The sequence below is a fragment of the Apodemus sylvaticus genome, chromosome 4, assembly GCF_947179515.1.
Source record: "Apodemus sylvaticus chromosome 4, mApoSyl1.1, whole genome shotgun sequence".
NCBI classification, from domain to species: Eukaryota; Metazoa; Chordata; class Mammalia; order Rodentia; family Muridae; genus Apodemus; species Apodemus sylvaticus.
The window spans coordinates 56,367,344-56,382,948 of NC_067475.1; the positions used below are offsets into that span (position 1 = coordinate 56,367,344).

Consider the following 15,605-nt stretch of genomic DNA (forward strand, 5'->3'; position numbering starts at 1 on the left):
ATTATAAAGCATCACTTATGTAATTTGCATGTATAGCCATTGTCCCCCAGTTGGATTTGTATATTTTGCATCTGAGTTGCATGCCGTGTATTTGCACATGGGGCAAATATATCTCTTGCAGATATTCTATGTTGGTATGCACAATGCATGTTTAGGCAGCATATACATGTTTTGTCTATCTTTTAGGTGTATGCCTCATATTGTTTTTGGCCTGTGTGCATTTTGCATGTGTGCTGCATATTTTATGTTTGTATGTGACAATAATCTATCGTTTTATTAATGATGCATGTGCATGCACGGGTGTGGACATTTTATGGTTCCCAGGCCAAGGATTTTGTGAATAGCTAACTTCCCTTGGTCTAGACCGTATGTATGGTTTGTTTTAGCCTTCTACTCTCCCAAGTTTGTCCCTTCCACCCCATGTCATGAAATTCAGCACCACCTCCCACAAAGGAGAAGAAGAGAAGCACAGAGGCTTTGTGCCTGGCATCGGATGCCCTGCAGTCACCTGGGGATATGGGTGACCAGGAACTAATGAGCACCCTGGGCTAGCACCCTGAGCTGGTGCCCCCTCCCCAAAGACAACTGTAGGTACCATCTAGTGAACAGCAAGACCTGTGCTGGAATCAATCTGAACAGCCTGACCATAGTTCATTATGCTTGTGGGAATTTAAGCCACTATGTCAGAAGGCAAAGAAACCTAGCATGGGAAGGCAAAGGCTTTCCCCACTCTCTTCCTAGGGCCAACACATTTTATACTTCAAGGCTGCACAGTACTCATCTATTCTTTACTTGTTCTTGGGGTGAAGATTAATTCTTTACCCATCTTTTTTTTTTTAAAGTTCAGCTCCTATTACCAGTATGCTAGGGAGAGAGTCTGAGTTTAGTAATCAAAATGATGCTTTGGGTCATTTAGGGAATCCATCCCTTGGTTTCGGAATTAGGAAATTTCCACCAATAGGAGGCTTCCTTTAAGTCTAGATTAGCAGAATCTGGTCCCAGGGAGTTTTACTCCTTGGTTTCAAAGCAGAGGATCCGCCTATGGACAGGTTCATGAAAATGATGGATGTAGAACCAAATGATAGAGAATCAAATGGGGCAGAGGATAATAATGGCGATGATTAATGGGATGGATTGTAGGGAGGAGGCCTGGGTGGGCCTGGGCCAGGACAGCTGGAGCTGCGAGGGCTATAGGACCCTTGTGCACTCAGTAAGACAAGCTTCAGCCATGGGAAACTGAAGCTGCAGCACATGGAGGGCAGAAAGACAATTCTAATGTCTAGGAATCCATGAACACTGGAGTGTGTCTGAGGCAATGACAGCAAACCCAGGCCCAGTGGGTTTACCATACCCATTGGGTTTCTTATACAACCAACCCACCAAGCAATAGATTTGCTCCTGAATCTGAACTCCAGAGAATGAATATATATATATATGTGCGTGTATAATGTACATATACACACACTTGTGTATGTATACATATATTCTAGTGCACATAGTCAAACACATGCATAAATTGCCCTGTGTCAAGATATTGCATAAGCATATACAATGTTCAAATGCAATTTTTCTATAGCTTGCTAGAGGAACACATGGGAGAGATAGATAGCTGATATATATTTATATACATTGAACTCACAGACCTGCCTGTCCTCAGCCTGGTAAGCTGTGTAGTCATGCCCACGACTAGATTAATTCCCAAAGTTGAATCATGAGAAAGTTTACACTCTGACTTTTCTGTTTATTCTCCTAGTGTGGCAAGGTCTGTGCTCCCAGTGAAAGAACAGAGGTGGCTGAGAGGGCCAGCCAGAAGTTTTGGTTCCCCATTCCAAATAGTCTTTGTTTTACCCTGATGAGGGCTTTTGCCTTCTGATGTGAAAAAACCCTAGTTCAATACCATCCCGAGGCTATTAATACTCTAAGTAGGAATACTGTATCGGCTACTAGGAAAATAGGTTATCTCCTGTGTTTTAAATATTGAGATTCATGCAGTGAACACCCATGCAGCTCTATTGCATGACTGGTATACTCCACTGCAGTGTCAGTGGAGCTGGGCCACACCACCAGGAAAGCAATGTCTGGTGTCTGCAAACTCCAGAGCAAAAGTAGAAATCAAACATGTTCTGTGGCCCTGAGGCTTGCAAAATAGTATCTGAAGCTGAGAAGTCCCTGAATTAGGTAGCTTCTCCCCATAGGCCTAAGGGAACAAATGTGAAACTTGACAACTCATATTTGGTCATATTAACTGTCCCTCCCCCACCCCCCCTGGGCTTCCCTCACATCGACACTGCAGAGAAAAAGCAGAATGCAGCATTTTTCCGTTATGAAACATAAGCCTCTGGAGCATCTAGTTGGCAACTGCAATTCACAAACCCCAGCCTGTGACACAGAAAGTAGTTCCAACACACAGGACTGTGTGTTCTTCTCAACGTGAGAATGGGAATGACCTTTGGAGTAGTCACCAGACTTTAGAACTAAGCTGTGATGGTGTGTTCCTCTGTGAGGGGGCAGATGGGCTGAAATGGGGTGGTAGGGGTGGGGTGGGGGGAATGCACCTCCCAGGTGTGTTCGTGGTTAGGTTGGAAGATAGGATGGTGCTGATATGGTAGGTTGTGTGGGGGTGTGAGGGGGCTGCATTGTGCCTTTCTGAGATGCTGACTCCATGGGTAACTCTCGTCTTTGGAAACCTGTAAGTTGGTGATGAAGATTTCATGAAAGCCATGATAAATATTCTGTGTTCTAAATCAAAAATCAAAAGATCAAAAGTCACTTGCACGACTGTTGCTTTCCATGCAGAACCAGATGCACACTGTAGAACACAGACCACAATGCAGGCTATTATGCAACATCTGCATCAGTCCTGTTGAGCTGTGAGTACATTAGTAGATTTCAATCAGACATCAGTTAACATTTTGGTAATATTCACATAGTTTGTGTTAGCCAAGGTACAGTTGGCTGTTTTTAAGTTCTCCTCTCTAAAGTCCTCATTACTGTTGTTTACTCCCTCCTGTATCTCCATGTAATCAGACTTACTTATGGTAGAGGCACTTCTACTTTTCTTTAGGTCAGGGGAGGACGGGATCTTTGGACAACTTGTCACTTGCAAGTACTGGGCCTGCTCCTCTCCCTCTGTCTCCCGGTGGTAGAAGTAGTTGAAATTAGACACTATGACAGGGACTGGTAAGGCAATGGTTAACACACCTGCAATTGCACACAGAGAACCCACTATCTTTCCCCCAATGGTAGTTGGAACCATGTCTCCATAGCCTACAGTTGTCATGGAGACAACTGCCCACCAGAAAGCATCCGGGATGCTGGGGAACTGGGAATCTCGCTCATCAGCTTCTGCAAAATAGACAGCACTAGAGAAGAGGATGACCCCAATGAAGAGGAAGAATATCAGGAGGCCCAATTCCCTCATGCTGGCTTTGAGGGTCTGACCTAGAATCTGCAGACCTTTGGAGTGTCTGGACAACTTGAAAATCCTAAAGACTCTTACCAACCGGATGACACGGAGAATGGCCAGTGACATGGCCTGCTGGCCTTGCTGGGCGTCCTCTGGCTTCTCAGCTAACTCTGTCCCCAGGGTGATAAAGTAAGGGATGATGGCCACAATGTCAATGATGTTCATGATGTTGGTGAAGAAGCCAGCTTTGCTGGGACAGGCAAAGAATCTGACCAGAAACTCGAAGGAGAACCAGATGATGCAGAGAGTCTCTACGATGAAGAAAGGGTCGGTGAAGGAGGTGGACTGCTGGTACCCGATGGTGCTGTTGGAATAGGTGTGGAAGGTCATCCCACCACCATGCATGTCCTCATTCTCATCCCGGAAGATGGGCAAGGTTTCCAGACAGAAGCTGACGATGGAGATCAGAATGACCATCACAGATACAATGGCTATAATCCTGGCAGGCCCTGAGCTCTCAGGGTATTCAAAGAGAAGCCACACCTGTCTCTGAAACTCATTTTCAGGCAGAGGACGCTCTTCTTCCTTGATGTAGCCTTCGTCCTCCCGAAACATCTCCATTGCTTCTTCTCCTAGCTCATAAAACCGGATTTCTTCAGAGAAGATATCTAAGGGCACATTCACAGGTCGCCTCAACCTGCCCCCAGACTGGTAGTAGTACAAAATAGCATCAAAGCTAGGGCGATTGCGGTCAAAAAAGTACTCATTTCGGAGGGGATCAAAGTACCTCATCCGTTTCTTGGGGTCCCCTAAGAGGGTCTCTGGGAACTGGGCTAAGGTCTTTAGCTGAGTCTCGAACCGCAGGCCTGAGATGTTGATCACCACTCTCTCGCAGCACTCATGGTCTGCCTCTGGGTCATAGGTGTCTTGCGGGTGCCCAGGGAGGGCAGCAGCCTCATCCACGGGGTCTCCGGTAGCCACTGTCATAATTAGGGCTGAGGAATGTACTTTACTTTATGCCTTCCAGCTGCCTGCAGCAGGGAACTCAAGGTGCTGGTAACTGGGCCCCAGGAAACACAGAAGCATTAGTCTGTGCTCCTGCAGGAAAGCCCCAGAGCCCTCTGTGAGTTGGAGACACAGCCTCGCTTGGCTGAAAGACAGAGGCAGGTAAGGATATGAGATCACCAGTCATTGGCAAACATGACATGAGGTGTGCTTGATGTCCTCTGAGAGTTTCAGAAACATGACTGCACCATCACTTCTGCCACTAAAACTACTTTCACCTTGTCACTTGTCTGGGGGTCAGTAGGGTTCAGGGAACAAACAATCTTTCAAGGAAGCTATAGAATGGCCCGCACTAGGGGCAGTCGGCTGAGACAGGATCCTGTGTCCCACACACACACATCCTGGGACATAGCTCCACAGGAGGCCTGGAGAAGGGAGCCCTCTGCTAGGCACTGTGCTAATGTTTTGGCAACACCTGCATCAAAGTGTATGGTCTGGTGTTTGGGGCTTGGGCCTTGGTCACTGATACCACCCCCAATGCCTCTATATGGCTGTTACTAAGGGATTGATTGATTGATTTACCTGGCCAGGCAGAAGCCTGAGGTTCTTTCTCTTCCTTGAAGAGCAGACCCGATGTCACAGATACACAAATAGGCAGCTCAGTCCCCGTCACATCTTCTCACTTGAGCTGGAAATAATGGTGAGTCATTCTGAGCAGGAGGGCAGGTCCTAGAGGTGTGCTCTAGGACTGCGTGGGGCTCGAGGGACAGTGAGGTGCTTGGCCAGGGGTGCGCACGACTTGGGGAGAGTGGAGCTTGGGTCTGAAGCCTTTTGCAGGAAGAAGGTAAGATGCACAGCTCAGCAAAAGCCAGAGTCCTCCTGGTTGTCCTCAGGAGGTGTGACGTTGCCTGGAAAACAAGGCAAGGTGGAACCAAGGCTTCCAGGCAGCTGAGACCAAGACTTAGAAGGGCTCTGGCAGATCCCCTCACAGCAAGCGGCAAGCCCCCACACCTACTTCCCACAACGCTTGTGAATGAGATCCACCACCCTGTCGCCTCCTCCTAGCCTCTTCTGGGGAAGCATAAGCTTTCCCTTCCCATCAGCTTGAAGCACTTTCTCCCTAGTCCTCAGCTGCCAACAGGAGCGACCCAGCTTTCTCGGCGTCAGAACACAGATCTCCCAAGGGGGAGGGTTTCCCTCTCTGACCTTAGCCGCGTCCTGGTAAAGAAGCAATCCTTCCTCCTCGACACACACTCCTTCCCCGCTAGAGAGGCCCCACAAGATCGCCTCCGTAGAATGCCCAATAGACGGGGTCGCTGAACTTATTCTCCCTCCGGGATCCCTGGGCCTCAGGCCTTGCTCTGGGTTGGGTGGCATTTGAGCTGGGCAGGCACTCGACCACTGTTTTCTTCCCAAGAGAAAATCCCTCACATCTCGGCGGGGAAGCACAGAACAAACGCTCAAGCTGCCTGACTACGAGGCGGATTGGCTTCACAGAGAGGGGGGGAGCCTAGAGAAAGCTGGCTTCCGGGCTGGCCCCCCGCCGACCCAATCCCTCCGGCCCCAGAGCCGGGGAGGGGTCTGGGCCCTCTCCCATCGCCCGGGGCTCCAGCCGGGATTCCGCCGGGCGCGCTCCCGCCCGAATCCACTGGGCTGCTCCGAGCCGGCTCAGAGCCGGCAGCCGCCGGACCGCTAGAGTGTGCCACCTTAACCCCTTCCTGGGCAGTGCGGTGGGCTCCTGCTGCGGGCCCGAGGGCAGCCAAGCTGGTGCTGCGAGGTCCAGCCGAGGGACCACCGAGACTCCATCTCCACCTGAAACACTGGAGCCCTAACTCTGAGGGTGCATAGCAGCTGCCCCAGATCCAGCTTCCTTTTAGACAAGAAGGCAGCCCACCACCCCGGCCAAGTGGAAAAAACAAGAGCCTGCAGAGAAGCCCGTTTTACTCTGTTACCGAGAGGCAAATGCAACCAGGAGGACCCAAGTGCCTCGGGCCCTACCCACCCACTATTTACCAGACGTGGCTATGCAGTCAGCTGCGCTTCCCAGCACCCGCCAGCTCCAATCTGCGCCCTCCACCCTATGTCACGCACAGACCACAGGGTCCCCAAGCCCATTCCATGCACTCTTCTGCAAGAACGAGTCTTCCCTTTAAGCACCACGCAGCCTGTACGGGTCCATAACCCTCCAGGCCGACATCAGGGGTCGGCACCAGCTCGCCCACCTAGACTGCCGGGGTGTCCTACAGCCCCTATGGGCGCTGCAGCCGGTCAGGGATGGCAGCATGCACAGCAGAATGCCGGACACTGATTTACCCTTGCAGATGGGTACCAGAGCCTCCATGTTCCTGGGTGACAGCCAGCGCAGGCAGAACCCGGACAGCGGGCGGTGGCGGTGGCGGTGGCGGCGGGGTGCGGGCGGCCAGCCGGGAGCCGACTCTGCAGTCCCGCGGGCGGCGCGTACAGAGCGCCCGGCCGCCGCCCGCAGCCGCACCGCGCCGCACCGCGCCACGCAGCGCCGCACCTGGCCCCGCAGCGAACTCGAATTAAAGGGGCCGGCTGGGGCCAGAGCTAGCGAGGTGTGTCGCTCGCCACCGCCGCCACCGAGCTGGCCACTGGGTTAGATCTGTGTGTCCCCGACCCCCACCTCAAAGAAAACGCCCCATTCTTTGACAGAACCTAGGTTACCAACCAAAACTCTGCGCAGAGCTCAGCTTGGTGCTGCCTGGGTCGAGAGGGGAGAGGGTAGAAGTTGAGGAGCGCTTGCCAACATCATGAAGTAGGCAGGATGAACTGATCAATACCACCCCAGGCCGGAGCGCGATCCAGCCCCGAAGGAGATATGTTGCTATTATTACAATGCTGCCAGACAGAATCTGCAGACCCCAGATTCCCACCCCAACCTTCTGCTCCTGTGTCCCCTTCGGGACCCCTGATCCCCACTTCTCTCTTACCCAGCACAGTGTCAGCTTCCTGGGGCAATGCAGCAGGTGAGGGCCTGGCTGCAGTGTAGCAGAAACTCACTGCTGTTTTTACCCCTCACGAGGGTGGGGGTGGGGGTGGGGGAGCTTCAGGAACAACAGAACTGCAGGACTGGCTTCTAGACTTTCTGACTTCCTTTCCCCAGAGCTCTGGACAGAGATCGCTGAGGGACACAGAGTTGCCCTTGGGAAAGCAGGTTCCTCACAAAAGCCCTTTCACAGATCTTAATAGCACCAGCTGGCCCACGATCTGAATGTGGAGACGCAGGGTAGAGCAGGGTAGAGCAGGATATATATTCTTTGCCTCTGAAATAATTTGTATAGGAAGTTCTTGGCTTAGGTTGGGGATAGGAGTGTTTTAGGGGGTTCAGATTGGCTTGCAAACCTTGCAAACTTTCCAAGGCTTCACTGGTACAGTTCTGCAGGCCCTGTCAGAACTGCCTACATAGATACTCCACAGAGAGACTCATTGAAGTGGACCTCAGAGCTCTGATGTTCAGAGGGGCTCTGGTGTGTGAAAGACTCTTCCTGGGCCCTTTCTGCTAAGACAGTTCTCTCTATGCAAGTATCAGAAGCTCTGAAAGCCTGCTGCCCTGCAAGGGCAGGTTTGGAGGAATGTGGCCATTCCCCAGTTCTGTAAGGTGGGTGGAAGATTGGGACCCTGCCTAGAGCTACAAGGACTATTCCAAGAAGGCTTTGGTGGGCTTAGAGGGTATTTGATGACCCGTAAGACCATACATACTAGTCTGGCTTCTCACTCCTGAAAGATTGGTTATGAAGATGGGTTGTCAATACAGGATCCAGAGTCTGGCTTGGGTGTTTTGCCTGCCAAATCCAAACTTCAATCTCTGTTAGTTATTGGATAAGTAAATTTGCTGCAGAAGAGGCAACCTGTCAGTGGTAAAGTTCATGAAGAGTTTACATCTAACATTTACCTAATAAACAATGGTTTCTAATGCTCTGTCTGCTCTCCTCAGACCTTCTAGGCTTTAGTTTGTGTGTCTCCTTGTACCTAACCACTGGGCTGTGTTTCTTATTCTTCCTGCTTCTTACTGTCTCAGCCATTCAGCAGAAACACCCTACAATGCTCAGCCACGTAATCCTTCTGGATGATTCCCCTGAGGGCCTCTGTTTCTCCTATTTGTCATGCTCATGTCCACTAATGAGTGTGTATAATATTTTCATTGCCTTATTTATAGAACAAAAGGTATGGATAGCAAAAATCCCTCATGGAGAATTAATAATCATCCGAATTGGTGGCTTGTGCTCACCGTGTGTCAGAGGCTGTGCTTACCGTGTGTCAGAAGCCGTGCTTACCGTGTGTCAGAGGCTGTGCCTACCGTGTGTCAGAGGCTGTGCTTACCGCGTGTCAGAGGCCGTGCTTACCGCGTATCAGAGGCTGTGCTTACCGTGTGTCAGAGGCCGTGCTTACCGTGTGTCAGAGGCTGTGCTGAGCCGTGTGTCAGAGGCTGTGCTTACCATGTGTCAGAGGTTGTGCTTACCGTGTGTCAGAGGCCGTGCTGAGCCGTGTGTTAGAGGCTGTGCTGAGCCGTGTGTCAGAGGCCGTGCTTACCGCGTGTCAGAGGCCGTGCTTACCGCGTGTCAGAGGCTGTGCTTACCGTGTGTCAGAGGCCGTGCTTACCGTGTGTCAGAGGCCGTGCTTACCGTGTGTCAGAGGCCGTGCTTACCGTGTGTCAGAGGCCGTGCTTACCGTGTGTCAGAGGCCGTGCTTACCGTGTGTCAGAGGCCGTGCTTACCGTGTGTCAGAGGCTGTGCTGAGCACTTGTGACCCAGCACAACCTTCAGTCCTCACAGTCTTGTGACTTGCCTGTCAGCACTAGTCATTGGATGGGCAACCGAGGCAGAGAGAGGGAAGTGACCTGCACAAGAAGTGGTGACTCTAGGCCTTGAATCAGATTCTTGTGACTCCAGGGGTCCTGGGATCCTGATTCCCCACTGTGTGTATGCCCATGTGAGTGTGTGTGTGAGTGTGTGTGTGCCTGTATGTATGTATATGTTCTCGTGTGTTTGTGGGTGTGTATATGCCCATGTGAGTGTGTGTGCTTGCCTGGGTATATGTATATATGTTCTTGTGTGTTTGTGGGTGTGTGTATGCCCATGTGAGTATGTGTACACCCCTGTGAGTGTCTGTGTGTCTGTGTGAGTATATGTACCTTTGTGAGTGTGTCCATGTGCATATGTGTGCGCATGTGCATGTGTGCCCATGTGAGTGTGTATGTCTCTCTGTGCATATGGTCTTGTGTTTGTGAGTATGTGTGTGTCCATATGAGTGTGTGTGTCTGTGTACATGTGTGTGCTTGTGTGTCCTTGTGAGTAGGTGTGTATGTTCTTATGTCTTTGTGTCTGTATGTCCCTGTGAGTGTGTGTCCTTGTGTATATACATATATATTCTTGTGTGTTCGTGAGTGTGTGTATGCCCCTGTGAGTGTCTGTGTGTCTGTGTGAGTATGTACCTCTGTGAGTATGTGTCCATGTGCGAATGTGTGTGCATGTGCATGTGTGTGCCTATGTGAGTGTGTATGTCTGTGTGTGTATGTTCTTGTGTTTGTGAGTATGTGTGTGTCCATATGAGTATGTGTGTCTGTGTACATGTGTGTGCTTGTGTGTCCTTGTGAGTGGGTGTGTATGTTCTCATGTGTTTGTGTCTGTATGTCCCTGTGAGTGTGTGTGCCTGTGTGTGTATGTTCTTGTGTTTATGAGTATGTGTGAGTGTGTCCATATGAGTGTGTGTAAGTCCATGTGCCTGTGTGTGTCTGTGTGTTGTGACACTTCTCTCTGAATTTCACTTCTCTTTGGGATTTCCCCTGGGTCCTGTTTTTCGTTTGTCTTCTCTTGTGGCTCCACTTTCCCTTCGTCCTTTAAAGTCTGACCTAAGTGTGAAGGACAATGGAAACAGTAACTAATGAACGCAAAGGAGAAGCAAAGGCTGTGGGACAGCTCTTGCCCTGAACGGTCACTCTCTGGGTACACTTGACAGCATCAGGGCTGGGAACGGAATCGTAGGAAAGAGAACATGGGTCCAGTTCCCAGCGTAGACAATTGCCAACTGTGAGAACCCAAACTCCCAAATCCTTGAGCTCTAATCTCCTGATCTGATTTTCAAAAGGAAAGCAAAGCCTCCCCACTCTGGGAAGGGCTAAGTTGTGGGGCAGGCTAGCCCAAGGGGGTGGATCACTAACTAGTCTCACTGGTAAGTTAAGCCAGGAAGGCTTTGATTATCAAGTTCCTTTTTTGGGGGGAGGGGGTCTCCAGTTCTTAGTTTTGGTTCCAAAAGAAAACCCAGAGTGTCCCTTGTTCCTTTTCCTTGATGAGACACCCCTTCAGAGAGAAGTGTCACAACACACAGACACTCACCCCTTAATGAGACCTTTCCTTTCCCATTTGTCTGGTGTCCTGCATGGGAGCCAGGCCTTGACTTTAGGGACAAGTGGTGGTGACCGCTGGGAGTGGCAAGTAGTTATGCTCACAAGAAGGGTTTATGTGAGTAACTGTTGAACAAGCCCATCACGTGTCAGAGCCATTGTGCAGCTCCGTTTATCTACCATTCTAGAAGAGTCAAAGCGCTGTAATCTTCAAAGACAGGAAGCCGGTCAACAGCTGCATGGATGGGAGTCCTGGGAGGGGGATGGGAGACGGGCTGCCAAGGGGCTTTCTTTGGGGGTGGGGCAATCGGTTATGTTTATTATCTTGAACGTGTTGATGGTTTTGCAGGTGCATACTCCTGTCAAGGCTCATCAAATTTTACATTTTAAGAGATTCAACTTATTATACAGAAATCATACAACAATAAAGTCCTGACGCCCCCTCCCATAAGAAAAAAAAAGATTTATAATCCTCTGTGTGCTCCTCCCGAGGGAGAAGTCCCCAGTTCCTCTCACCCCATTCAGGGACCCATAAAGACTCCATAATTCTTCTTGCTCATATCATCATCCTGGTATGACCAGTCCCTCTTTTTGGTGCTCCTGTACTGGCCGTGTGTTGGCCCAGCTCTTCAAGGCCACTGGCAGGCAGGGCAGAGGTGCACTGTGGGTATTTGATTTGTTTAATGCCTACAGTCCGGCTTAGGGAAAGATGTGACTGTTTCACTCACCGAGAAAGAGGCTGAAGCTCAGAGGGAGCATACACTGACGAGGCTAAGTTAGAGGTAAATGGTATGGTGGGGGCCAAGCTCACGACCGTGAGTCCATCCGTTGCCACGTCAGCCTGCCAACTGGATACGAGGCTTCTTGGTTTAGAATGTGGACTCAGGCTATCAAAAACCCCGAGTGCATATTCTCTTACCCTGAGGAGGGACTCAGACTTGACAGGAAGATTGCTTCAGAAAGGGGATGATGCTAATGGTTAACCTGCGGTACGTTGACTCGGGGACTAGAAACTATGAAATGAGCTTCCTGACTCCGGTCCTCTGTTCACGGAACAGCTCTGTGAACGCCTCTCATATTTGCACAGCTTTGGGCTGTGCACTGCCCAGCCTGGTGATAGGAGAGAAGCAGACAACACGTTTCCAGTCTTGGTTTGAAGAGCTGTGTGGTCCATGGGATATTTACAGGACCGTTCTTCTCAGGAGTTCATTTGTGAACCGAGTACTGCTGCGGTCTCTTAAGCCCCGCCCCCATGCTAAGTGGCTGTAGAGAGAGAAGAGAGGGCAGAAGGACTGAAGCGAACATCCGCAGTCAGTGCATAGTAAACTTCCAAAGGATCAAGGAAGGAGCTTATACATGGGACTGGTAAAGTGCATTGGTGAATGGACTCAGAAGTGGAACCTTCTACCGTCTACCGTGAACATCCTTGCGGCGGCGGCGGCTGCCATGGCGGCGGTGGTGGTGGAGGCAGCGGCTGCTGCTACTGCTATGGTTCTCTGCGGGTGTGTATCAGACACTGGAGAACATCCTTGCGAGTAGAGTGCTCTCCCTACTGACTTCAGAAGTCTGTTGCTTACCAGAGAACTCAGGGTAGGCGTCTGTAGAAAATTAGATTAATTTCAGCTGCTTCCAAGGGGTTCCTGGGTGGAGTCTGAGCCTAGGCTCTGGGCCTGAATTTTCTTCAGTGTCCCCTCTTCCTCTTAACATGGAATGTTGATCCAACTCAAGACTGGCTGCAGACTGTGGGCGTGGACCTCTGCCTAAGGCTGGGCTGCTCCGGGCCAGGCTGTCTCATGTACCTGTGAGTCAAACAGTACAGTGGTCGAAGCACAACAGCACAGGTGCCAGAAGGTCTAAGGCCTTATTCCAGCATTAGCTGTGGCTCAGTTTCCTCAGTCATGTGCTGTCAGGATGAGTGAGACTGGGGGATAAACCACTCAGAGTTGAGTCTGTCCTATGGAAACACAAATGTAACATAGACATAGTAGTACTGCCCTCTGTGGGAAAAGGGAGTCGAAGGGCCACACCGAGTGGTTAAGGCAGATACTTTGAGGATTCTCAGACCACCTCTGTGAGCGGCCTGTGAGCACAATGCCCCAGATAAATTCATGCACTGTCACGTGTCTTTTCTGACTCAAGGCTCTTTCTGAGGTTGGCCCTGTGTGTCCCTTAGACAGTTCATGCCATCTAGTGGCTCCTCAGTGTGGCCAGGATGGGGTTCCAGCTACTCACACCTGTAAGGGCTTCACTGACAGGAAGGCCAGTTGGAGCAGGATAAACTGTGGAACACAGGTCACCTGACTGCTCTGTGAGCCTAGGCTCCAAGCTGCTAAGCCACTTTGTAATCACACTCCCGACAAGCTCCCTGGGATCTCTGCCTTCTGCCTGGGACTTGCACGAGCCTCACCTCCCAGGCCCACATCTCTGTTATGTTCCTGTGCTGAGAGACGCTGCCATTCCCCCCCCCCCCCCAAATGGGGACGCCTGGGAGCCATTGTAAAATCCACACTTTCTCTTCCACGTAGTCCTCCTCTTCATCCAGCCAGTCACATGGCCTTGGCATCTGGGCTTCTCCCCACTTCTTCCCACACGCCCCGATTCAGCCACCCGTGGGCATGGCCACACCTCCCCAAACACGGTTTGGTCCTCTGCCTTTTCACTAGGGCCCCTCTGCCCTCCTCTTTTTAAAGTGGCTGTAGTTGCCTTTCTCCTGTGCAAATCAGATTATGACACCTCTTTATCTCCTCTTTGACTCTCTATTGCTGCGATAAACCAGCATTTCCTAAAAGGCAAACAAGGTCCTCTGTCCTCCATGGCTCTTACTGTAGAAGTCTATACAGGCATGACAGCCTATACAGACAGGCATGACAGCCTATGCAGGCATGACAGCCTATACAGCCATGACAGCCTATCCAGGCATGACAGTCTATCCAGGCATGACAGTAAACTGACGAAGGCTCCAGCCCTTAATCTAGATGCATAAGGCTAAGGTCTGAAACGAGACAGGCTTGGAGTCCACTCCTCCACCTCTGCTGCTCATTTGTGCGAACGCCCATTTCAGTGATGGGCAGTGGGAGCATCTGGACTCTGTAAGTCTTCCTGCTTTAGCAGTCCATCAGCCAGACTGGAACTCCCTCTCTGCCACCCAGCGACTTCTAACACTCACTTCACGTTGTGTCTCTCAGGCCCTCTCTCTGATTCTCTATCCACCAACCCTATGCCTGGGACATGAACCTATTACATCAGGTTTTGAGATGTCCCATTTACATTTCTTACTATCTTCTACTAGGCAGGTAAGGCTATGTCTCTTCCTTATACTCTGCTGTCTGGTCTAACCTAAGAGTGGCTTCCTTGCACTGTTACCTGGTGTATTGCAGAAGACTGATGGACTCAGTAGCATATCCTGGCTTCACCATCTTCTCTTGTCCTGCATCTAGCGGGCCCTTCTCAGAGATATCTCTAGCTTCCAAGTGCATCCATACCATTGTCCCCAGATGGAAACACCTTGACTGGAATGTGGTCCAATTGGCTCAGAGGCGGGCACACTTCCATGAGTGTGACCTTGCACACACTGGCCCTCAGTATCCAGGTCCCACCCTGGCTGATCTCTGCCTGGCTACAACTCTGATCCCTGGTCTTTCTCTTTTTTTTTTCTCTGATGGTGGAGATGGAGAACAGAACAGGTACAGGAGAAACCATTAAAAATCATGTGATGACCCTGACCTGCCTACTCCAAGGACCACGAGGCACAGAAAACGTTAATTTATTTTCTTTTTAGACCTCACTTTATGTATTTGTAGAATGTGAAAGTTGGATGCTTTCATGATCTTTTTCTGTTCTAAGACAACTGCATTGGCTTCATTTAATTAGACAGTGGAAGCCCCAAGTAAGCAACGGATGTGCTTCCCTCGGTCTCTCAGCATCCTTGGGTCCACTCTACCTTATGCTGAGAGACACTGATTCTCAGAGAGGTCAAGGTCACTTGATTCTAGTAAGGGACAGAGTGTGGTGTGGCTCAGGTCTGTTGGAGCTCCAGGACAGACGCTCTCTCTCTGCCCATTTAGAATGCAAGGAGGGATCAGGAGATGCCAGATCATTTTCAATCATAAGTGCTGCAAGAATTCAAAACAGTGTCAATCTGATGCTTGGCGCATCATAATGATGTTCTGAGTCCGAGCAGTGCAGATGCCCGCAGATCACAGGGAGTCTACAGCCCTGAGGCCTCACGGGAGATGGTGGGCTTACACTGCTCACTTAGAGACACCCAATAGAATCTTTCAGGTCAGAGCGGGAGCCTGGTTGCTATTTTAGATTTGTCGATTGCTGGGTGAAGACTGAGGACAGAAGTATCAGATAATGAAAGGAAGCCTTGTACGGAATGGAGAGAGAGCAGAGCTTCTTCAGGGAGCTGTGATCTGGGGCCCAGAGAAACTCAACCTCTCTGACCCAGTCTCTGAAGCAAGGAGTGGGGAAATTAGAGGATTAAGGAAGCGACAGAGCCATCATCTTGGCCAATTTTCTTGTGCTGGAGAGCAGAGATGAGAGTGAAAACTGAAGGGAGGATGACGTGAGAGAGGAAGAAGGTCTGGAGGCACAGCAATAGGTAGGAAGAGAGGCGGAGGTGGGCAGGCACCTGGTAGAGAGCCTGTTCTTTCCCATTTCTGCACATTTCCAACCAAGAGACTTGGACCATCTACTAGTCGCCTGTTCTTCAAGGGTCATCCTACAGCGCCACCCAGTGGCCATATGGAAGAGGTGCAGGACAGTGCCTAAGAAAGCAGCAGCTAGGTAGGCAGAAGAGGAAAAGGTCTAGAAAAACAAACAAACAAACAC

At 50.5% G+C, this 15,605-nt stretch overlaps 1 protein-coding gene across 1 annotated transcript; it reads right to left on the reverse strand.

The window, feature by feature from the left end:
- Nucleotides 1-1,621: 1,621 nt before the first annotated feature.
- Nucleotides 1,622-7,420, reverse strand: Kcna2 (potassium voltage-gated channel subfamily A member 2). Its single transcript, XM_052179500.1, has 3 exons — nt 7,363-7,420; nt 4,994-5,319; nt 1,622-4,556 (listed from the first exon to the last, which is right to left on the reverse strand). The coding sequence occupies exon 3, from the start codon at nt 4,391-4,393 to the stop codon at nt 2,894-2,896; it is 1,500 nt and encodes a 499-aa protein (XP_052035460.1). The 5' UTR covers nt 4,394-4,556; nt 4,994-5,319; nt 7,363-7,420; the 3' UTR covers nt 1,622-2,893.
- Nucleotides 7,421-15,605: the final 8,185 nt, after the last annotated feature.

Bases quoted from the DNA above. Each gene is read 5' to 3' on its own strand.
- Kcna2 (XM_052179500.1), bottom strand. From the start codon at position 4,393: ATGACAGTGGCTACCGGAGACCCCGTGGATGAGGCTGCTGCCCTCCCT.